The sequence below is a fragment of the Vicia villosa genome, linkage group LG1, assembly GCF_029867415.1.
Source record: "Vicia villosa cultivar HV-30 ecotype Madison, WI linkage group LG1, Vvil1.0, whole genome shotgun sequence".
NCBI classification, from domain to species: Eukaryota; Viridiplantae; Streptophyta; class Magnoliopsida; order Fabales; family Fabaceae; genus Vicia; species Vicia villosa.
This window is the reverse complement of record NC_081180.1, coordinates 88,082,830-88,104,509: the sequence shown is the minus strand read 5'-3', so window position 1 is coordinate 88,104,509 and position 21,680 is coordinate 88,082,830. Positions and strand designations below refer to the sequence as shown.

The window sequence follows — 21,680 nt, the reverse complement described above, 5'->3', positions numbered from 1 at the left end:
CATTTTATTGTGTTTTGGATTTGATTGATTTGTGTTACATCCATATGAGCATGAATACTCTAATGCACTGCGTAGATAAAACAATAAAGACTAGACACGTCAGAATAGTACTAATAACTAGTGTTTCTAGTGACTTGTTGAAAAAGTTTTCAAAATGTTGATATAAGTTACATCATTCAAATCAAGAAAATTATGAACATTCATTTCCTTAACTAATAAATGATTATATAGCATTGAGAAACTGTAAATCCACATCATTAAAATGAGTGGCTACAATCAAGTCCTAACCAAAGTAATATTGAGAAGTGCAGTTAGGACAGTGCATAGACTTTGGTGATTTTGTTTTAAGGACTGGATTGCTCTCAAAGAAATTGGTTGGTCTAAGCTCAAACCCACCACTCAACGTTGGCATAACTGGAAAATCTTCTTGAGAAGGAACATGATGAAATCCCATTGTGTACCATAATACTATGTCTTTGTTCTCAATCTCTCTATCCCTACACATCCAATTCATGATGTCAAAACATAAACAATTTCTCACACATCTCTTTTATGCATATTACATATTTAAATTGTATTATATTTTTGCATGGTTTAGTATAATTTACTAACCTGAGACTCCAAACAGCTAAAGTATCATCACCTCTACTATGATCAACAAATAATCCTCCAACCCATTTTTCACTTTTGTTGTATGGTGTCACCCACACATTATAATTAGTGAATGCACCTCTAATTTGTGGATAATCATCACTTACCAAAAGTGGATGCACAACTGATCCTGGAATCAAACGGTACCCAACTGTATTTCCTACTTTTGTTTTCTTATTAGGATTCACCACTAATAACTCAGAAGGCTTCAAACCAATGTTAACTCTTGCATCACTTTCTCTTTTAGCTGTTTCCTTTACAACTGTCCAATAACTTTTCCTTGGTGTTTTATGATCTTTCACTCTTACTGTCTCTAAATTTGACTTGACAAATGAGTTGGCTTCACCATCAACGTCAAGGTCAAGATAATAAGTAATGAAATGGTCATGGTAGACACCAATTGTATTATCAGCTAGCAATGTGCCATAGATGTCTTCTTTGATTTCATCTGTGTTGGTGTATGTCCCTGCCTTAATCCCTAATATCCCTGTAAGTCCAACCTATTTTAAAATATAACATATAGTTAGTTTCAATACTACTCTGGTCACTCTCGTCACTATTATAAGCAAATATTATCCTTTTACGGTTGATTGAATAATTAGTATATCTGGTTTATATCTAGATCAGACGACTGTGTATAAAACATTTTTGTATAGAAATCCATACCCCAAGTTTGATGCTACCACTTGGCTTAAACTCCCAATCAATAACATAATCATAATTTCCCACAGTTGAAACAGCTCTCACTACTAGGCTTACATCAGACCTAACCTCAGTTATCTGCAACAAACACAAATATTCATACATCAACTGAAATTCAAAACATAAAATTTAGAGTTTAAATTTTTTCAAAAAAACAAAGATATCTGTTAAGAAGTGTGGTTTGGCCTAACTCAACCCTACAAAAACCGGCTTGTAGGGTGAGGATTGCCCCCACTTATAAGGACATGTTTAGGCCATATATTGTCCGATGTGGGACTCTTAACACACCCCCTCACGCCCAGGACTAGACAACTGGAGCGTGGAAATAAACGGTGGGTGGCCCGATAGCGGAAACCATAGAAGGTGGCCCACCGGATCTTAAACGAGGCTCATGATACCATGTTAAGAAGTGTGGTTTGGCCTAACTCAACCCTACAAAAACCGGCTTGTAGGGTGAGGATTGCCCCCACTTATAAGGACATGTTTAGGCCATATATTGTCCGATGTGGGACTCTTAACAATATCACCAACCACTTCATTTGGGAGTGCAATTTCGGTGTGACGCCACATGATATCACCAGCATACTTTTCAAAAATGCAGAAAGCATTAGATATTTTAACAGGAGTACCATCTGAACTAGAATAGTATGCGTCTATGAACACAGCATTGGCAGGACAATCAGTAAAAGGTTGTAATGAAGACATAGATTGTCCAAAACCATATTCACCACAATCAAAATATGTTGTGTAATACCATTCCTCAGTTGGGTCTTGGTATGGCACAAACACCTCTGATATGAATCCTTTGTATAGTACTTGACGATATTTCTGCTTTTCCAAATCATAAATTGATGCTAGAGAAATTATTGGACCAGCTTGAATGTCAAATCCCAAATGGAACACCCAATTGGCCCAACTGATCAAAGAAAAATTATTTTAAAAAAGGGACTATATAATAGAAAAAAGGGTCATGCTAACGAGTGCCCCAGGGGCACTCTTTAAGCATTCTAAATAAAGAAAATATCCTTTCAAAAGTTCACCATTTCAATTTTCGATGCATTAATTACGCATATTTCCAAGAAAAACTTACTTTTTAAAGCTATTAAAGAGTGCCCCTGGGGCACTTGTTAGCATTTCCCTAGAAAAAATATTTTTATATATTAGAAAGTTGTTATTACAATGTTAGGATTGGTTTATTTAAATAGGGGTAAATTTATATTTAATTGACTTAATAATTGAGGCTCATGAGAATTTTTCAATTCACCCCGTGCATTTTCTCAAGCACTCTATATAAACTCAATTTTGTCCATTTTTAAAAGATTTTTCATGACCCATCTTATTTCGTAAGCTTTCTTTTGAAGAAAAAGAAATTGAAGGCAAATCTAAATGTAGATAAACATCTAATAAACATACGTTTAAGAAGACTTGTAAATTTATCGTGGACTATAAATGAGACTCAAACCTTATAAATTTATCGTAGGTCAGACTTAAGTTTTTTAAAACTTAGTCTAAATTAGTCTTTTTCCACCCCATATAAAATGTTTTAACAATTAAGTTTAATTTGTTTAATTTTTTTAATTTCTGCTCTCCGAAAAATACTAATTATTTTTGTTTTGAATTACATAAACTAAAAAAATTGAATTAGAATAATTAAATCTAAAATGAAAAAGAAAATAGTTGAAGCTTTTAATTCTACCTTACCTCAAAAAGAATGAATGAGTTGACCTTATTATAAATTTTTTTAAAAATAATAATTAATTTTACATGCTAAAACTATTGTAATTCTCACCTAGAGTAAGTACTAAAAGATAGTAAGTGGTACTTGTTTTACGGGAAGTGAAAACATGAGAGAGAAACAGGTGAGAGAAAGAGAGAAAAGTGAGAGGAGAGAGAACGAGGGTTGGAAAAAGGTGACAAAACGGAAATGGAACTCAATGGCTAGTAAGGAGAATCGGTGGGAGCTTAGCAGGGGAAAAGGCAACGTTGAAGGAGAACATCTCACAAGCTTCTTCTTCTCTGAGTTCCCGGAAGATTATGGAGCAAAGGAAATGTTCAACATTTTCGTTGATTTTGGCCTGGTTGCGGAGGTGTTTATTCCATCAAGAAGAGATAAACGGGGTAGAAGATATGGTTTTGTAAGGTTCAGAAAGGTGGCAGACGCGAGGAGCTTGGAGTTGGAGCTGGATAATATCCTTATTAGCGGTAGAAAGCTACATGCTAACGTGCCAAGGTTTCAAAGAAATGTCAAGGAAAGTTATCAAGAACACCACAGAGGAAAGGAGAAGAAAGGGTCGATGAACAAGGAAGAGAGTATCGTAAAATCTGTGGCAAGAGAACCCGAGTTAGAGGTGAGACATGATCATAATCTAAAAGCCCATGTTTCATATGCTCAAGTGGTAAGAAATGGTGGCCTGCACAATAGCTGGAAGAAGAGCTGGAGAAATGAAGAGAGAAAACCGAAGTTCGCCCATTTACAGTTCGACGTAAAGGCAGAAGATCTCAAAAGGTTTGAAGATGCCTATGTTGGTGTGATGGAGGAACCAGGAATGTCTTATAACGTTCAGGCGGCGCTTCATTCCGAAGGGTTCTTTAGGATCAAAGCTACTCCTCTAGGTGCAAACTTGTGTTTACTTGAAGATATGGAGATGGGGGAGATCAAAATGTTAATAAAAGATGAGGTTGACTGGGTAGAAAAGTGGTTTTCGGATATTCATTCATGGACTCCGGCTGATGTGGATAATGAAAGAATGACTTGGATGCGTTGTTATGGTCTACCTTGCCATGTGTGGAGCCAACAGTTCTTTGAGGTTATCTCAAAAACGGTGGGGTCTTTTGTTTGCATGGACCAGGAAACTAAAAAGCAATCGAAGCTGGATGTAGCAAGGTTCCTAATTAGAACTAAGTATTCCATGACTTTGAACGAATGCTTCAATATTGGGGTGAACGATAGTGTTTATAGCATAAAGTTGGTGGAGGACATGCATGGTCCGAAGAGGTTGGTGGTGCCAAAGGATTGGAAGGGTGGAGTGCAGCATGGTAGCTCATCGGAACAGGGAGACAGCGACGGGGAGGAAAGTGAGGAGGAAGAAGAAGAGGATGATGACGTCAGGAGTGTGTCAGAGGAAAATGTGGCGACAATTATGAATGAACAGGGTCAAAACATTCAGAAAAGCGGGGAAGAAGCAGAGTATCATGAAGATAGGGTGGCGCCTAGTCAATTGTTGGCTGAATGTTCAGGGGTTAAAGGGGATAACCAGAAGAAGAAGAGAGAAGGAGCAGGAATGTCAGATTAAGAATTGTCTAGTGCAAAGTCAACATTTAATGCTGATGGGGAGGGAGCATTAAATGGGAGAGGTACGGAGGGTCTTGCTGTTTTCGAGGGGGAGAGGTCGTTAGTTTTGAGACACGAAGAAAGAAGCACAGTCATGTGTAAACAAAATATACCTTTTCATAATAATAGTGGGGCCAATTACGGGGACGAGAGAGGGGGAGACACTGGGCAGGTGGGGGAACAACAAGATTCTGATCCAATTTCAGTTTCATCTTTTGGACCTTTGGGCCTGAGAAAGCCCAAGAGGAATAAACCAATCCAAGAAATTTATGAGAACATCAAAATTCCATTTGCACCTTCATATTTTTCGGCGCTTCTCCATTCGCAGGGGAACCCTAATTTACTTCTAACGATACCTAGTGCACAGTCTGAGGAAGTGGGATCAAAATCAAATTGCTCGAATTCAAGGGGATCATTGCTTTGTGCGAACTCAGTAGCAGATTCAGGAATTAATCAAGGAAATCAACGGATTTGGAGGTCTTTAGAAGGTATGCCGGCAAAGGTTTGGAAGTCTATCAAAGAATTGGGAATTGAAGGTGATGAGGATGACGAAGTCTTTGAAGGGATTGTTCGAGAGATGGAAGCAAGAGATAGGAGTTGTTATGAATCAGGGAAGGAGCATACAAATGGTGAACCATGAATCTGGGAACATTCAATATAAGAGGGGGAGGAAATGCTACCAAGAGGAGCAGAGTTAGTCAGCAGTTAAGGAAGGCAAAAATAGAGCTGTGTTTCTTACAGGAAACTAAAATTAAGGAGATGGAGGAGAGAACAGTTATTAGTTTGTGGGGAAGGGAGGATTGTGAATGGTCTGCAACGGGCTCAGAAGGGCAATCGGGAGGGATTTTAACCATATGGAGAAAAGGTTTAATCATGCCTGTTTTCAGTTTCAGAGAGAAGGGAGTGCTAGGCATCAATGCTGAGTGGAAAGGTATAAACTGCTATTTTGTCAACGTTTACTCATCTTGTTGTATTGTTGAGAAGAGATTACTATGGGGAAAGCTATTAGATTGGAAAGCTAAATTGCCGCCAGGAGAATGGATACTAGGTGGGGACTTTAATGCTGTTAAAGTGGTGGTGGAAAGGAGGGGGAAGTCCCAATCTAATAGGATAGAAATGGAGGAGTTTTCCAAATTTATTGAACTGATGGAGGTGGTAGATCTGCCAGTCATTGGCAATAAATTTACATGGCTAAATTCAAATGGTAAGTCTAGAAGCAGGATTGATAGGATATTACTCTCAGAAGGTGTCATTAATCAATGGAAGGCTGTGGCTCAAGAGACGGGTAGCAGAGATATATCGGACCACAGACCGGTGTGGATTAAATGCAGTAACTTGGACTGGGGTCCTAAACCATTCAAGGTTTTTCACTGCTGGTACGACCATGAGGGGTTCTTAGAGTTTGTGAAACAGGAATGGAACTTGTTCAAAGTACATGGTAGTAGTGCTTTTATGCTTAAGGAAAAATTCAAGATGCTCAGAGAAAGATTAAGGTGGTGGAATACGTCGGTGTTTGGTAGGCTGAATTTAAAAATCGAGGAAGAGGTGGATGAGTTGAATGCGTTAGAAGAGGATGATCTAATTTCCTCTAATCTTTTAGATCAGGAGCTTTGTGCCAGGAGGAGAGTAATACAGGATAACTTGTGGAAGAATCTTCACCATAGAGAGAGCATGTTAAGACAGAAATCAAGACTAAAATGGATCAAGGAAGGGGATCGTAATTCAAAGTACTTTCATTCAGCATTGAAATCAAGAAATAGGAAAAATGCTTTGGTAAGGTTAAACTTAGATCAAGGTTTTGTGGAAAGTGTTGAGGAGGTGAAAGAGGGAGTTAAGTCTCATTTCAAGGGGAGGTTTAACAGGTTGAATATTCCGCGGCCGAGGATGGATGGTGTCATACCCCAAAATTTGCCCATATTCTTCTCCTGCACAAAACCAAATCAAAACACAATGCTCCTAAAACACACTCCCCTATACAAGGCTCTGAACTAGGGTTTAGGTCAGTTAAAAGGAAATCATTGAATCAATGGCTCAAGGTGGCTCCATAGGGTCACCAACATCCCAAAGAATCTCTGTGCAAAGTTTCAAGTCAAACAGAACAAGTTGGGTCCCTCAAATCATGATTAGGTCAACAGTCGACTCTCAAGGGCAAAACAGTCATTTCAAGTCAATATATAGTCAAAACTCAAGATATTTGGTCAACAACATCCTCATAACCCTAAAATCATCATTTGATCAAGGGTTGATCATGATGATGCAAGGAAAGATCAGAGAAGTCAAAAGTCAAGAGTTACTATTTTGGGCATGAACTAAAAAAGGCAACCAAACTTTGAAAATTCACCAAATATTCATACTTCATCAGAAAAATTCCCACCAAATCTCATTTTGAAGGGAATTAATTCCTCTATCCAATGGTTCAAGAATCAGAGCCCATAGGTCGATGGTCTGAGAGATATGGCTTCATACATTATAGGTCCTTTTCAAAAGTCAACAAAAAGATACTTTTTTCAAAAGGGCATAAAATAAGAATGGAAAAAGATTTTGATGTGAGACCAAAGACATTGGTTAGAGGACTCTCTAAGGTTTCCAAAATGTCTTAGAACACTTCCATACCTCAAAAATTGAAGGAGATAGACCTTGTCAAAGTTAGGTTATTTTGGAGGGAAAAATGTGAAGGAATCCAAATATTTTTGCAAATGGGCCTAAGAAACTTTGATTCAATTTTGATTCATAATCCATCTAGAACCTATAAATGATTTGCCACGAATTTATTTGATTTTAATTAATTTTATAAGAATTTTATTCACTTAAAATTCAATAAAATTAAGGAAAATTAAAAAGATTTGAAAAAAAATTTTGTTTTGAATCAAATCCAAATCACAATCATGCTCATTTATATATATATTTTCGTGCAAAATAAGTGAAAAGAGAAAAGATGGAGATTAGAACCAAATTTGGAAACTTCTTGAACAAAATTCTCAATCAAATTTTCCCTAATGGCAATCTTTGATTCAATTCGATTCCTTCTATAATTGTTGACCTAAATCCTTCTAGTATATATACACAAGTGGAACAGATCATTAGGGGAGGAATTTTTGTAGTCCAAGAGCCCTAATCCGAGTCTTCAAATTCAAGAAAAATCAAAACTTCAATTCTCAATTGCAGACCGATTCAAACGATCCTGTTGATTGCAAACTATACCTGGACATCTAAGGAAGCTTTTGCAATCAAAATCGAGTCTCAGAATCCCAAGAATACAAGGTAATGACTCACGGTTTGTTCATCTGAAAATTGGCTCGATTACTCTAATCCATGGCTCATATGCATGTTTTGATTGCATCATAATGTTTGGTATGTTGTGCTTAACGTTTCTGTATAGTTTGTGTATTGTTTGCACATTCGTATCGAGATATGCCATTGTAGGAGATTAGGGCTTCGTTTTAGGGTTTCTCTGTGCAGGGACTTTCACGCCGAATTAAGGCCATGGTTGGGTTCGTGAGACCGAGACGAGATCATCCATGGCCTCGCGAAATATTTTTAGGTATGTTTGCAGGTATTCGCATGAAGCACTTTGTAGCTACGAACGCGTCTGTAGCCATAGACCATTTACAGACCTAATACGACGGCTGGAGGTTGGGGATGACCTCGTGTCGCCCTGGGATTGGCTGATTTCAAACAGAAAAGGCGCGTTGAAGAGTTTTGTACCCTGGGATTCGGTGCGTTATGAAACACGCGCTATGGTGCTCCCTCATCATCGCAGCCTTCCATCTGATCATCCAGTCAATCCAATGGGTCTGAGCCTGCAGGCGCACCATGGAATGCACACGCGTGTCACACCTGATCAGAAGTTAAGTATTTTAGAATTTTTTTTAATTTTAATTATACAGCCTATTTATTTAGTTTATAATATATATATTTATTGTTTGAAATTCTTTCTTTCTTTCTTCCCTAATAAAATAAAAGCTATTATATTTTTATTTCAAAAACTTTTTTATAATAAATAAATATTTATTTATTTATTTTATATACTTATTTATTTAGTTATTTAAATATTTATAATACTTGTTTTCTTTACTATATTTATTTATTAATATATAATATTTATTTTACTTTTCTTATTCACTTATTTATTTACTTAATTGTATTTGATTACTTATGGTTATTCAAAAATTCTTATTTGTTTCAAAAAATTCACATTCGATTTTATTTTCTTATCCTGATTTAATTAATTAGGTCGCGAGACCAATAATTAATTAAATTATTCATATTTTCTTATTAAAATCATACCTAATCAGGGTTTATTACGAACATTCCAATACACTAAAATCTTCTTCTTCTGTGCCTTTTTCAGGGTTATCTTTTCAAACGCCTTCCGACTACGCGCCTTCAACAAACCTCGAAGTTAAGTAATTTAATTCTAATTTAATTTAAATTATATCTAGATTATTTCGATATTAGGGTTTGTTTTGCTTTCATCCCTTCTGCCTTGCCTTTTTCAGGATCAACCCTAAAGGCACCTTAGCAACCATATCAAATCAAATTCAAAAGCTAAGTATTATCTCGTATCTAATTCAAATAATCGTTCTTTTTTTTTATTTTATTTTGTTTCCTTAATAAATTAGGGATAAAATTAAATATCAATGAACTGCCTATACACTCACGCCTTATTTGTTTCTTTTCTCATTCCTAATAATGGTCAGAGTCGATGCTTCTGGCAAACCTTTGCCCTCAACCCTGTCAGGCAGATGCCAAGCTAAGTACCTTCTCCCTATTCTATTTTTAATTTATTATTCTATTTTCTTTTGTAGTTAATGAGGTTTGCCCTCGAATTTGATAATGCACTCACTATATGTTTTCTGTCTTGTCTTTTTCCTTTTCAGGTTTATCAATTGCCAAAGCTACGTCATCGGTAACCCTAAACCTCATTTTATTTTATGCCTTTTATTATTATTACTTGTGTCAAACCCTATTAAGGGATCCGCTGGTTACAATTCCCCTCTCCTCCGCTGGTTTCATTTTCCCCCTTCCCTTTATTGCTTTATATACTGCGTGGTTAGTAATCTTAGGGAGTGCAAGCCTTAAACTGAATTAGAATAACTAATTAAAAGATAAATATCTGAATATAATCACGTGATTGTTGCACACACGCACCCTTTTGGGGTAACCCCTCTGTTGCCTTGTTGCCTGTTGCCTGTTGCCTTTGTGTTTTTTTGCAGAATAAGCCATGTCCCTCGAATTTGAGGATACCTCAGCCATGCTGCCTCGATAATTAAAGGTCATACGACCCTAAATGATGCTGCCTTCGATACACTAATATGACCTCGACCCTTGGAAGTTGCCTACGAAAAAAGGCTGAGGTATCTTCTGGTTGCCTAACGAAAAATGGCTTATTCTGATCCTTGCCTTAGACTACCTGCCCCTCTATGGCATGGGACAGTCTTATGGCAAAGGATGCTTCGATGACCCTTCAACCTCCAAACGAAAGGCTTCCTGCCCTCTTATGGCAAGGATAGACCCTTTCATTCTGAAAGGCTAAAAAGAGACCTATCATCTGAGTTTAAGGTAATTGCCCCTAATTGCCTTGCGATGCTCAAACCTTTTTGTTATATTCTTTCTCATAATTTTTCAAAAGGGCAACGCTTATTCACAAGCTAAAGTCCCTATCTCTTTCATCTAATTTTTCTAAACAAACGAGCAAGCAAAGCAATTAAGAGCCCATGGAAAACCATGGATGCAAAGGGTGCCTTACACCTTCCCTTTGCATAAATTACCCCCCGAACTTAGATTTCTTTAAAAGGTTTTTTTCTGTTTCTTTTAGCCTTTCTAAATATTTGGATAAAATAAAAGTCGGTGGCGACTCATGCTTAACCGCGACATTTCGATCGATTAAAAAGTCAGTTCACCGTGTTACAGATGGCATCGAATTCAATAAGCTATCTGTTGAAGAAAGGGACTGCTTGGAAGAGGAATTTACAAGGGAAGAAATTAAGGAAGTGGTTTTCCAATGTGAGGGAGACAGGAGCCCGGGTCCAGACGGATTCAACATTGAATTTATTAAGAGATGCTGGGATGTTGTGGGTCCAGAGGTAATTCAGTGTGTGCAAGATTTTCACATTAAAGCCACGCTCCCAAGAGCTATGACTGCTGCGTTTCTAGCCCTCATTCCTAAGGTCGACAACCCACAAAATCTCGAGGAGTATAGGCCGATATGCTTAATAGGCAGCATCTATAAGATAGTCTCAAAACTGTTAGCGGCAAGGCTGGGGAAGGTAATTGGTAAATTAATCTCAAAATCTCAAACTGCGTTTGTTCCTGGAAGGCAGATTTTAGATGGCGTGTTGGTAACAAACGAAATTATAGACTTTGCACAGAGGAGGAAGAAATCGTGTTTATTGTTCAAAGTTGATTTTGCTCAGGCTTATGATTGTGTTGACTGGATGTTCTTGAAAGAAATGCTAGTTAAAATGGGGTTTGGCGACAAATGGTTAAAATGGATGGAGGCAGGAGTCTTTAATGGAAATTTGTCTGTTTTAGTTAATGGCAGTCCCACTGATGAGTTTAAAGTATATCGAGGTCTAAGGCAAGGCGATCCACTATCCCCTTTCCTTTTTTCGATAGTGGCAGAAGGATTAGCAGGTTTAGTTCGACAAGCAATCTTAATGGGAGTGTTCAAAGGGTTTAAAGTTTCTGAAGAAGTTTCGTACGACGTTCTACAGTTTGCAGATGATACAATCTTGGTGGGCGAAGGTTCTTGGAGTAACTTGTGGGCTATAAAAGTTATCCTTCGTGGGTTCGAGATGGCATCAGGTTTACGTGTGAATATGTTGAAAAGCAAGCTGTATGGGATCGAAATTGAAGACTATTTTTTGCAAGCGGCGAGTCAATTCCTGTGCTGCAAAGTGGATACTGTCCCATTTAAATTTTTAGGAGTGGTTGTAGGTGGTAATCCGAGAAGAGCAAGATTCTGGATTCCGGTCTTGGAAAACATGAAACGAAAATTGTCACCATGGATAGGAAGACTATTATCCATTGGTGGAAGAGTTGCACTTCTTAACTCTGTCATTTCGAATTTGCCGGTGTATTATTTGTCTTTCTTTAGACTACCCAAGAAGGTGAAGGCTGCATTCATAAAATTGCAGAGAAACTTTTTGTGGCACAATGCTGAGCAGAAAAAAGGTGTGGACTGGGTTAGCTGGGGAACAGTTTGTAAGAACCATGAAGATGGAGGGCTAGGTGTGAAGGATTTGGACCTGTTCAATATAGCATTACTAACAAAATGGCTATGGAGGCTTTTGAATGACCAGGCACCTTCTTGGAAAGGAATCTTAGAGGCAAGATATGGCAACTTTCATGCAAGGATTCTGTTCAAAAAACAGTTTAGTAACAAAGCTTTGGAATCAACTTGGTGGAGAGACTTGATGAAAATTGCCGATAATAGTGACGCGACAGGTTTTACAAAGTTGTTAGCGATCAAATTGGGTGATGGTGCAATGGTGCCTTTTTGGACCACTCGTTGGATTGGGCAGAACCCGATATGCGACACATTCCCTTTGTTGTTCAATGGTGTGGAGAATAACAAGGCTAGTGTGCAGGAAATGGGTGATTGGGTAGAGAATAACTGGCAGTGGAGGTGGGAAGAAATGATTCCATATGGGGCTGTCGAGGGAAGAGGGGAGTGGCTGGAGTTGAAGCAGATTTTGGTAGAAGTGGCCCCGAAAAGAAATGTTTCCGATGGATTCGTGTGGCCGGTAGACGGAACGTCTGAATATTCTGTCCGTGGGTATTACGTAAAGCTCTTACAGGAATCAATAGAGGAAGCGGCTGAAATAACGGAGAAGGAAATGCTGAAAGTAATTTGGAGATCTTGGATGCCTTCGAAAGTTCAAGTTTTCGGGTGGAGATTATTGAAAGAAAGACTTGCAACAAGAGACCAATTGGTGAAAAGAGGAATCATTGAGACTAATGAGGAAAGCCTCTGTGTGTTTGGCTGTTTGTTATTGGAAGACACTAATCATGTGTTCTTGCATTGTATCAAAATTAAGGGCCTATGGGATAAGATAGTAACTTGGCTCGGAATCGAAGCTGTAGAGGGAGTATCTTGCAGCAGTCATTTCAAACACATGGTGGAGTTACTGAAACACCAGTGTTCATCAAGGAGAGCAGGTGTTATTTGGATGGCAACATGTTGGTGTATATGGAAACATCGCAACGACGTAATCTTCAACAATGCGGTGGTAGACATGGAGGAAATTCTGCATAATATAAAGATGTTCTCTTGGTGGTGGTTGGCAATTGGGAACAAACAGAAAGTCACCTGCAACTTTTATGATTGGAACTATTGTCCTCTAGATTTTATGTAATTTAGTGTAGGTTGCTGGATTTGGAGTTTGGCAAAATACTCCATTATAATGTAAAGTGTTGAGTACAGTTTGTACTCCTTTAATGATATTTCATTGTTTATCAAAAAAAAAGTACTAAAAGATAGTAAGGTTCAAACAGTATTCATTTTTGTCATCGGTGGAAGTGTATCCGTGTATATTTTACCACAAGTCTTGTTTTAGTACTCCGTAACAATCAAGTGTGTTATTTGATTTTTGTTTTACAGTATAGATCCATCTACATTCAAGTGACTTCTTGTCTTTCATCATTTTCTCAAGTATTTTCATTTTCTCACTCATAGTTTGAGTCAATTTTTACTCTTCAATATTTCTTGAACAATAAGAATAGTTGCAATAAAATGTTGATATTAAGTGGAAAGATGTATAGATTATAGATGGCAAAACGGGCCGTCAGTCCCGCTTCGTCTTGCCTTAAGCGTGCTAAAAAAATAACGGGGCGAACAAGCCCGTCAAGTGAAAATAGACATAAAATCAAACCCGCCCTGCCTTAAGCCCACCAAAAAAGATCGGGTCGGACAAATCCGTCGAGTGAAAATGGACATAAAAATCAAGTCAGCCCCGCAAAGGTGGCAGGTTGGCAGAAAGCAGACTTGTCCGTCTATTTTTTATTAATTTATTTTTATTTCTTTAGTAGATTAAAAGGTTTATTTTTACCTTTTAATTACATTTTCACTTATTTTTTAAAACAATTTTTTATAAAATATTTTTTAACAAGTTTTACTTAAAAAATGTTGCATATATTCACAAATAAATGTATAAAAATAAACCATCAAGGATTGAAATTACTAGAATTAACTAAAAAAAGGGCTTAACGCGGGACAAGTTGAACGAATAGGCAGGACGAACTTTGACGGACGACAGATTTTAGCAAGGCGGGCATTGACGGCGGCGGGTTTTGGGGGCGGACTTTAATAAGCGGATGGTCCAAAATTCCAGTCCAACCCGTCATTTTGTAGCGGGTATGTGATGAGTCCGGCAGACCACGGCCTATTTTAACCCCTACTATAAATGTGACATATTGAAGAATAGAATTTAATAAACAATATTCTTTTAATACCTTTATCAAATTCTGTTTGTACTATATTACAAAATTTAATAAATAATAGTACTACCTCTAGTTTATTATTTATGAAGAAAATTTAAGTTATTCAAGAACAATTCAAAATTATCAATCTCACGTAGCGAACTGACCGACCCCTTAAATGGGATGGCAGGACAGTGGGATAACCGCAATTGGTAATTTTTTATATTAATTATAAAAATAATCTATAAAACATGTATTTAATATAAAACCAAACAAATAAAATAGAAATAAAGTTATTAAATGATTATTAATTAAAAAAGAGGACAACATCAATAAAAAAGATGAAAGAAAGAAAGAAAAAGAAAAGAAGACTTAAAAAAGAGAGTAACAAAGAAAAGAAATAAGACACAAAAGAAAAGAAAGAAGAAACAAAAGAAAAGAAAGAAGAGAAAATACATTTGAAGAAAGAAAAATACCTTAGTTGGTCCAGTGGTGATTGGCGCTGGACTTGGTAGGGAAAAACACAGTTTGAGGGAGGGGGATGAAACCACTTGATGTCAGAACTGACCCCCGAAACGGACTATACGGATTGCGAAAAGTTAAAAAAAAGACCATGGAAGTAAAAAACAACTTGAGAAGAGGGGATTGTGTGTGGCAATGCTAAGAAACGAAGTAGAAGGAGGTGAAAATGTTGAGAAACGAAGCAGATGGAGGCGGAACTATAAAAAAGATCATAAGAAGAAAACCCTGGAAACCATAGTCAAAGCGTGTGAGAAGAAGATTGAATCCTATGCTTTGTGTTCTGAGTTAGGGCTAATTGGAAAATTCCAGCAAAACTCCTCCAACATTTATTTATTTTAAGGATAAATTTGGGTTTTCACGTTCAAAATAGTTCAAACCCACTAGGGTTGGGAAGCGCTCTGCTTTCGCTTCTTGTTAAACATCAAATAAATATCGCTATCTCAAACTGAAACACGAACCGTTCCTCCATTGTGGAGGGTCACCGCTCCGGATCGTTATACCGGGATAGCACCGTTATCAATAACTATGGAATAATCATCAATAAAAGAAATAAATCACTTCGCACCAAAAAGGTTAGAAACAGCGGTCGTTTCCTAAACATCAGAATGAATAAGATCAAATGGTTCATCATTTTTAGTAGGACTCGAAGGAAAAGAAGTTTGGTGATTTTTAAAAAATTGACAAATGTCACATTTAAAAGACTCAATAGATTATTTTGAAAAAAGAATGGAAAGATACACTTAAGAAAAATGAGGATGACCAAGCCATTTATGCTAAGTCATATTTGGGAGGCATAAGAAGACTCGAATTAAAATACAAGTGTAAAAAACAACACCTTTTAATCAGTTCACATCAGATAGATAATATAACCCTTAATCCTTAACGATTCCAATTGTCTTTCTGGTTGTAAGATCTTAAAATGTAAAATTAGAGTAAAAAAAGTATGTTTGAACAATTATTATCCTTTGTAAGCTTACAAATAGAGATACATTTATTTGATAAATCGAGAATGTGAAACACATTTATCAATTTCTAAGATTGAAGATCAATGTCTCCCCAACTATCAATTCAAGGCATGAGAATAATCTGCAAGAATAATATACGAAATGGTGGAAGAAGGAATGTTTTTCAAAATTGTGATGAGTGACACCAAAGTCAAGGATCCAAACACTCTGGGAGACAATATTGGCAAAAATAAGGTTTTACCAACAAAAGTTTCTTCTCAAAAGAAAAGAGAAAAAATGTCTGCAAATAGTAGCAAAAAGGCATACAAGCTACGTTTCAAGTTTGATTTTTTGATGATAAAAATTCAAATGAAAAGTATCGACTCGTGAACAATGTCGCCGAAATAAATGGATTGAGATCCTCTCTATTTCTCTCAAAAAAATGAAGATGTTAACTGCTATAGTTTTGGATTAAATCAATGATATAATTGCTCATATTTATGAAAATTGTGACATTAAATACATATTTATTCAAAAAAAATATAATAATGAAGATGTCCATTTCTTTTAGAAAATAGAGAGCATCTCGACTCGAAATAAAAAGAAAATAGAGAGCATCTCGACTCGAAATAAAAAGTGCACAAGATGAACAATGCAGGAGGGATGCGCAATGTTCAAAGTGAATAACATTATAAAGAACATTGTTCTTTGAATTTTAAAGAGCCGCAAATAAACAAAATGAACTGCAATTAAGATAGAAAAAATCAAATAAACCGCAATGGCAACTACTAAGATTTAAGGGGTAGCAAAATCCTTAAAATGGGGAACTCCGAAGCCGTCTAAAAAATGCTTTAATACTACCTCTGGTCCCATTTATAGGAAAAGATTCTCTTTTTAGATACATTGAATAAATAATATATCCGGACAATATATTATCTAGATACATTATTTATTCAATGTATCTAAAAACGGAATTTTTTCTTATAAATGGGACCGACCGAAGAGAGTATATTTTAAAATTGTAATTATAATTCTAGAATTAACTTTTTTTAAATAGAGATAAATAATTGCAAAACAAATTTAAATTAATAAAAAGTATGAGAAAAAGGGATATGCAGTGTAAAATATTTTTACACTGTCAACCAATCATAACCATGTATCTAATTAAAACACAATTTTAATTTAAAAAAACTAATATGATATGACAAGTGTAAGCATTTTGATTGGATGTATGTGTAAAGTTTGTTTATACTGTCAGTGCACTACCTTTAAACTCAAAAAGTATTTATAGATGAGGTAAAATAATGTAGTAGTAATATTTTATTTAAGAGTATTTTTTCTACATTATTTGTCACCGGTAAAATATATTTTTAAAGTAATTGTACACATACCTATCAGTCTTACTTTAATCAGAATCAGAATGTTACCTCACGGAGTGACCTTGGAAACTGAAACCAGGTCCATGTTGTTGACTGACAGCTATGCCTTTAAGCTTTGGACCAAACGGTGGCTTCATCTTCGAAGCTCGATACTCCGTACCTTCACCTTTCGGCACAGGAATCACATGTCTATCAGAATAACCAACTATTTTCATTTCATCAAGATCAACCACAGCTGCCACACCCTCCAATGGTCTCACATACAAATTTGCAGAACCATTCTTGTAATAACACTTCACTTTCACTGTCCTTTTGCTCTTCTCCTCTCCAAACCAACCTACTGTGAAAGCAGCACACAGAACATGAGATATGTTGAGACCTCTTTTGTTTAGCGAATGGTGAAAAGGTTCGTATGAGAATGGTAACTGTGATGCAATGGTTTGTTCATTGAAGGTGAGCATAGGGTAGCCGTGTCCTTTGTAGGGTTTGGTTGAGATTATGGAACGAGATGGGAAATCTAGTATGATTTCGAGGGATTGGTTTTGGAACCTGGCTATGACGAAGGCTCGACGAGGTGGTGGTGGAAGAGGTTTGGTTTTGGTGTTTGAGGATAGCCATGATTGGAGAAGTGGTTTGTCGGGTTCGTGTAATCCTATGTAATGAAAAGTGATGTTGTTGGGTTTGGTTGATGTTTGGTATGTTCTGTGGATTATTGTTCGAACGAGGTTGAGTTCGGAACGGGTTAGAGGATCAAGTGGGTGAGGATGAATGCATTTTACAGAGATCCAAAAGAATGTGAGGAGAAAGAATAGTGTCAATTTCATCTTCATCGTTCTTGTTGAGGTGATTGGTGGAACGAGTCAAGAAGTAACTATGGAGTATGGACCATGATATATACAATACATAATGATTAATAATGAAATTAGGCTATATGATTATTGTGACAAAGACGTCAACTATCTATCTAATAAGATGGAAGACATGTACACTATCAAATTTATCCCTTTGTTGAAAAAATATACAATTTGCAAAACCCATCCACAAATGATACAAAATTGAATATGCTAAAATTTCTCTAAGTTACTTGTTTGTCACTTAACTATAATAATCATCTTTCCAGTTTGAAAAAAATCATCTACAGTAGGCCTTAGATGTTGTAGGTGATGATATGCAGATTGAGTACCATCAGCATTTCGCATTGAGGTGTTACCTCTTGTTCTTGGTTGGCACGTCCATGTTTGTGGACAAAATTCTAACCTATATCGATATGGTCTACCATAAGTACTTTGTTAACCTGACTTCAATTCACGAGTACACTGGGGGGCCGTCTGTTTAGTCTACTTGTACAATGAGTTGGGCAAGAGTTACCTTTGGAAGACAAAGCATATGACACGAAGTTGCACAGTGCTTACGGTAATTTCATGTTACTAATATTTTCATAATTCATTTTCTACACTAGTTATTAATATTTTATTCAAACCATTTTTAGGAATGGATCATCTCTCACTTCCCTAGCATCACTGGTTGGAAAGTTGCGCTTGCCTATGATTAGGACTGGCCGCATGTAGTCGCATTTGATCCGTAGGGGGGGAATAGTACGGTCGAGTCATTCATAGTCTCTTTTGAGCGTATAGTACCATATGATGTTTGCTTATGTCTATCATGCCCCAAATTTGCCCGCTTTATTTTTATAAATTCAAAATTATTTCGAAACTTGGGTTTTATAAATTCTTTGTTTATTCACACTAACATCTTGGATTTTATAAATACTCGTTTTCAAGTCTATTTAAAAATGTAAAAGTTTACTTTTAAATTATTTATATTTTAAAAAATAACAAATGTTTTTTATACTTTCAATTGGCTTTTTATTTCGAATAAATAACATAACACAATTGGTAAGAAATAAAGCTTGCAAGTAAGAGGTCACACGTTTTAGTTTTTTCTTTTATTATTTTCACTCATTTTCTTTCCATTTTCAAAATATCAAACTTTGGGCTTTTTATATTCGGTAATTTTCTTTTTTGGCGTTTTGACCTAATTTCCAATTCTATAAATAGGACTAATGTCCACCCAAAATTTTCATCCACAATTTCAATCTTCTACTCGGTCATTACCACACACATATTTTCAAAACCCTTTTAAAACTTCTAAATTTTTTATAAACAATTTCAACATTTTTTTTCAAACACTATAAGCCACCTTTTTTCAAAACTATTTTGGCCAATGATTTCCATATGAGACCTCCCTATTTTATCGCCAGATTCATTTCTCTTAATTTTAATTTGTTTTGTTATTTATACCATATGATAATTATCTGATGGTATTATTTTTAGAGGATTTCTCAATACACCCCATGAATATCTTAGTCACCTAGCAAAATTCCATTTATGCCCCCTGCTTTCGTAGATGTACCTCCGTAAGCATATTTTTTATTAAAAAATTGGTTTTTTTCCGTAAATTCATCTACAGAAGCGTTAAAACATAGTGAAACTTGAGATTTTCCCAATTAATTGCGAAAATCCCAAGTTCATAAAATCTTTCGTATCTACATTTACGGAGGGATTTGAAAATAAAGTGTTTCACATATGTACCTACGGAATATTCTGTTATATTTTAAAGGGTTTAATATGCTTCACCCCTGCCAATATAGCGAGTTTCGGTTTAGCCCCCTTGAATATTTTTTTTACCAAACGCCCCTTATAAAACCCAAAATCTGGATTTACCACTCCTTCTTACTACACTTGCTGACTGGTCAATGGGTTAGTGGACACGTTGGCAAATTGTTATGGCTGAGTTGGAAATTTTGAAAAGAATTTAGTGATTATGTTATGTTTAAACCCCCCCCCCCCAAACATACATTTCCAGATTAGAGTTTTTGACAAATTTGGAAGCTAAAAGGAGAAGACGGACGGACGATGGCTGAAGACGGCGGCGAAACGGTGGAATCGGCTGAGGTAAGTGCTCATTTCTTTGGGGACACCGGTACTGTGTGTTTTATTTTGTCTTACATTACGTTTTGTTTGCAGTTGAATGTCAGGTTTGATTGTTTGTTTCACCATGGAGGAGAATTCATGAAGCCTCGCGACGGTGAGATGATTTACAGAGGCGGGGTTACGACGCTTATTACTGGGGTACACATTGAAACCTGGACTCAGAGTCACATTCAAAAGGTAGTAAGTGGGTGGGGTTATGGAGTTGGGTCGTTTAGGTTATGGACGAAAATTCCTGAAATAAATCCTAACTATTTCCAGATTAAGACTGATTCTGATGCTTATGATTTAGCTGCGTTTGCCTGTTCGATGAGAGTAGATGGGAAATTGTTTGTTGAACACGATGCAGCTAAACACAGTAAGAAACCTAGGTGTGTGAATGAAAGGGTAGAGTTAGAGGTAAGTGATGAAGAGCTTGTAGAAGGGATGAACGACAATGAGGATGAGAGGACCACAACTCTTGATGATGGTTTTGGAGAGGTTGATGTTACTTTACCAGTTAGTGAGGGGCCTGTTGTAGCTGGTTTGTTGACTTATCCTAGTAAGAGTAAAGGTGAGAGTGAAAATAAAGGTGAGGATGATGACTATATTAGTGAGGATTTACTAAGCTCTGATCCTGATGCCTCAGAGGAAGAAAAAGAGCCTAGGTTTGATAAGTTTAAGAAGGAGGAGCTTAATAAGGATTTCAAATTTAAATGGGGTATGGAGTTCAATAGCTTAGATGATTTTAGAGAGGCCATCCGTGAGTGGACAGTACTGAATGGGAAGGAAATTACCTTTGTAAAAAATGAGGGCTATAGAGTGAGGTTGAATGCAAGGCCAAATGTGGTTTTTTAAATGCAAAAGAAAATGAGACCAAATGCAAGTGAAGAAGGTACTAACAATGCTGGAAGTCAGTCTGCTACAAACAATGAAGAAAATGAAGATACCAAGACTGATTCATTGTTTGGAGATATAACTGATGAAATGATTAGCAGCCTACCAGACATCCATTCTCCGGCCTCAACAAGTAACAGTGTCAAGGGAAAGGGAAAGATGTTTGACAAGCCAATTGTAAGGAGAAAGGTAAGTGAGAGGATAAAGGAGAATTGGTTCGAAAAACCTAAACCATTCAATGGTCCAGGTTCTGACCCAGAGCAACCAATTTGTATGGACATTGAAGAAGAGGAAGCTTCAAAGAATACTTCAAAGAAGGCATCCAAGACTACTCCAAAGAAGGCATCAAAGGGTACTCCAAATAAGGCATCAAAGAGTACTCCAAAGAAGACTACTCCAAAGAAGGGAACTCCAAAAAAGAAGAATTGAATTTAGCTTATGTGTTTAATGCTGTTTTTAGACCTTGTTGTTTATTTTGAGTAGCACATGTTTGGTGCATTTATGTAATACTTATGCTTACTGCTAAGACAGTTTTAATTTGTAGTGTGTTTTGAATTATGCCCATGTTTTGCTGCACTTATGTAATACTTTCTGCTAAGACATGCTTATTTTGTAATGTATTTTGAATTATGCCCATGTTTTGGTGCACTTGTTATGTAACAGTTGAGTTTTAGTTCATTGAATCTTGCAACACCTTTTATATTTCACTTTACTTAACAGAAAGGTTACAATGATAATATTCATTTCATTGAGATAAAATACACAAGAGTAATTGGACATAAACATAACTCATTTTATTGACATAAAATCAACAAGGTTTTACATCCAAATGCTACCCAAATACACAATGTCAAACAAGGAG

The 21,680-nt window shown here is 36.5% G+C and overlaps 1 protein-coding gene across 1 annotated transcript; it reads right to left on the bottom strand.

Moving 5' to 3' along the window:
* Nucleotides 1-17,967, bottom strand: LOC131643462 (amine oxidase [copper-containing] alpha 2, peroxisomal-like). The gene is made up of 5 exons (XM_058913681.1): nucleotides 17,001-17,967; nucleotides 1,885-2,269; nucleotides 1,318-1,431; nucleotides 613-1,151; nucleotides 1-497 (listed from the first exon to the last, which is right to left on the bottom strand). The coding sequence occupies exons 1-5, from the start codon at nucleotides 17,780-17,782 to the stop codon at nucleotides 284-286; spliced, it is 2,034 nt and encodes a 677-aa protein (XP_058769664.1). The 5' UTR covers nucleotides 17,783-17,967; the 3' UTR covers nucleotides 1-283.
* Between the last annotated feature and the right edge of the window lie 3,713 nt (nucleotides 17,968-21,680).

Excerpts from the sequence above, each read along its gene's own strand:
- LOC131643462 (XM_058913681.1), bottom strand. The coding sequence starts at position 17,782 with ATGAAGATGAAATTGACACTATTCTTTCTCCTCACATTCTTTTGGATC. Across the intron at positions 1,152-1,317 it reads GTGGTAGCATCAAACTTGGG|GTTGGACTTACAGGGATATT; the intron begins GTATGGATTTCT and ends ATTTTAAAATAG. Across the intron at positions 498-612 it reads TTAGCTGTTTGGAGTCTCAG|GGATAGAGAGATTGAGAACA; the intron begins GTTAGTAAATTA and ends TTGGATGTGTAG.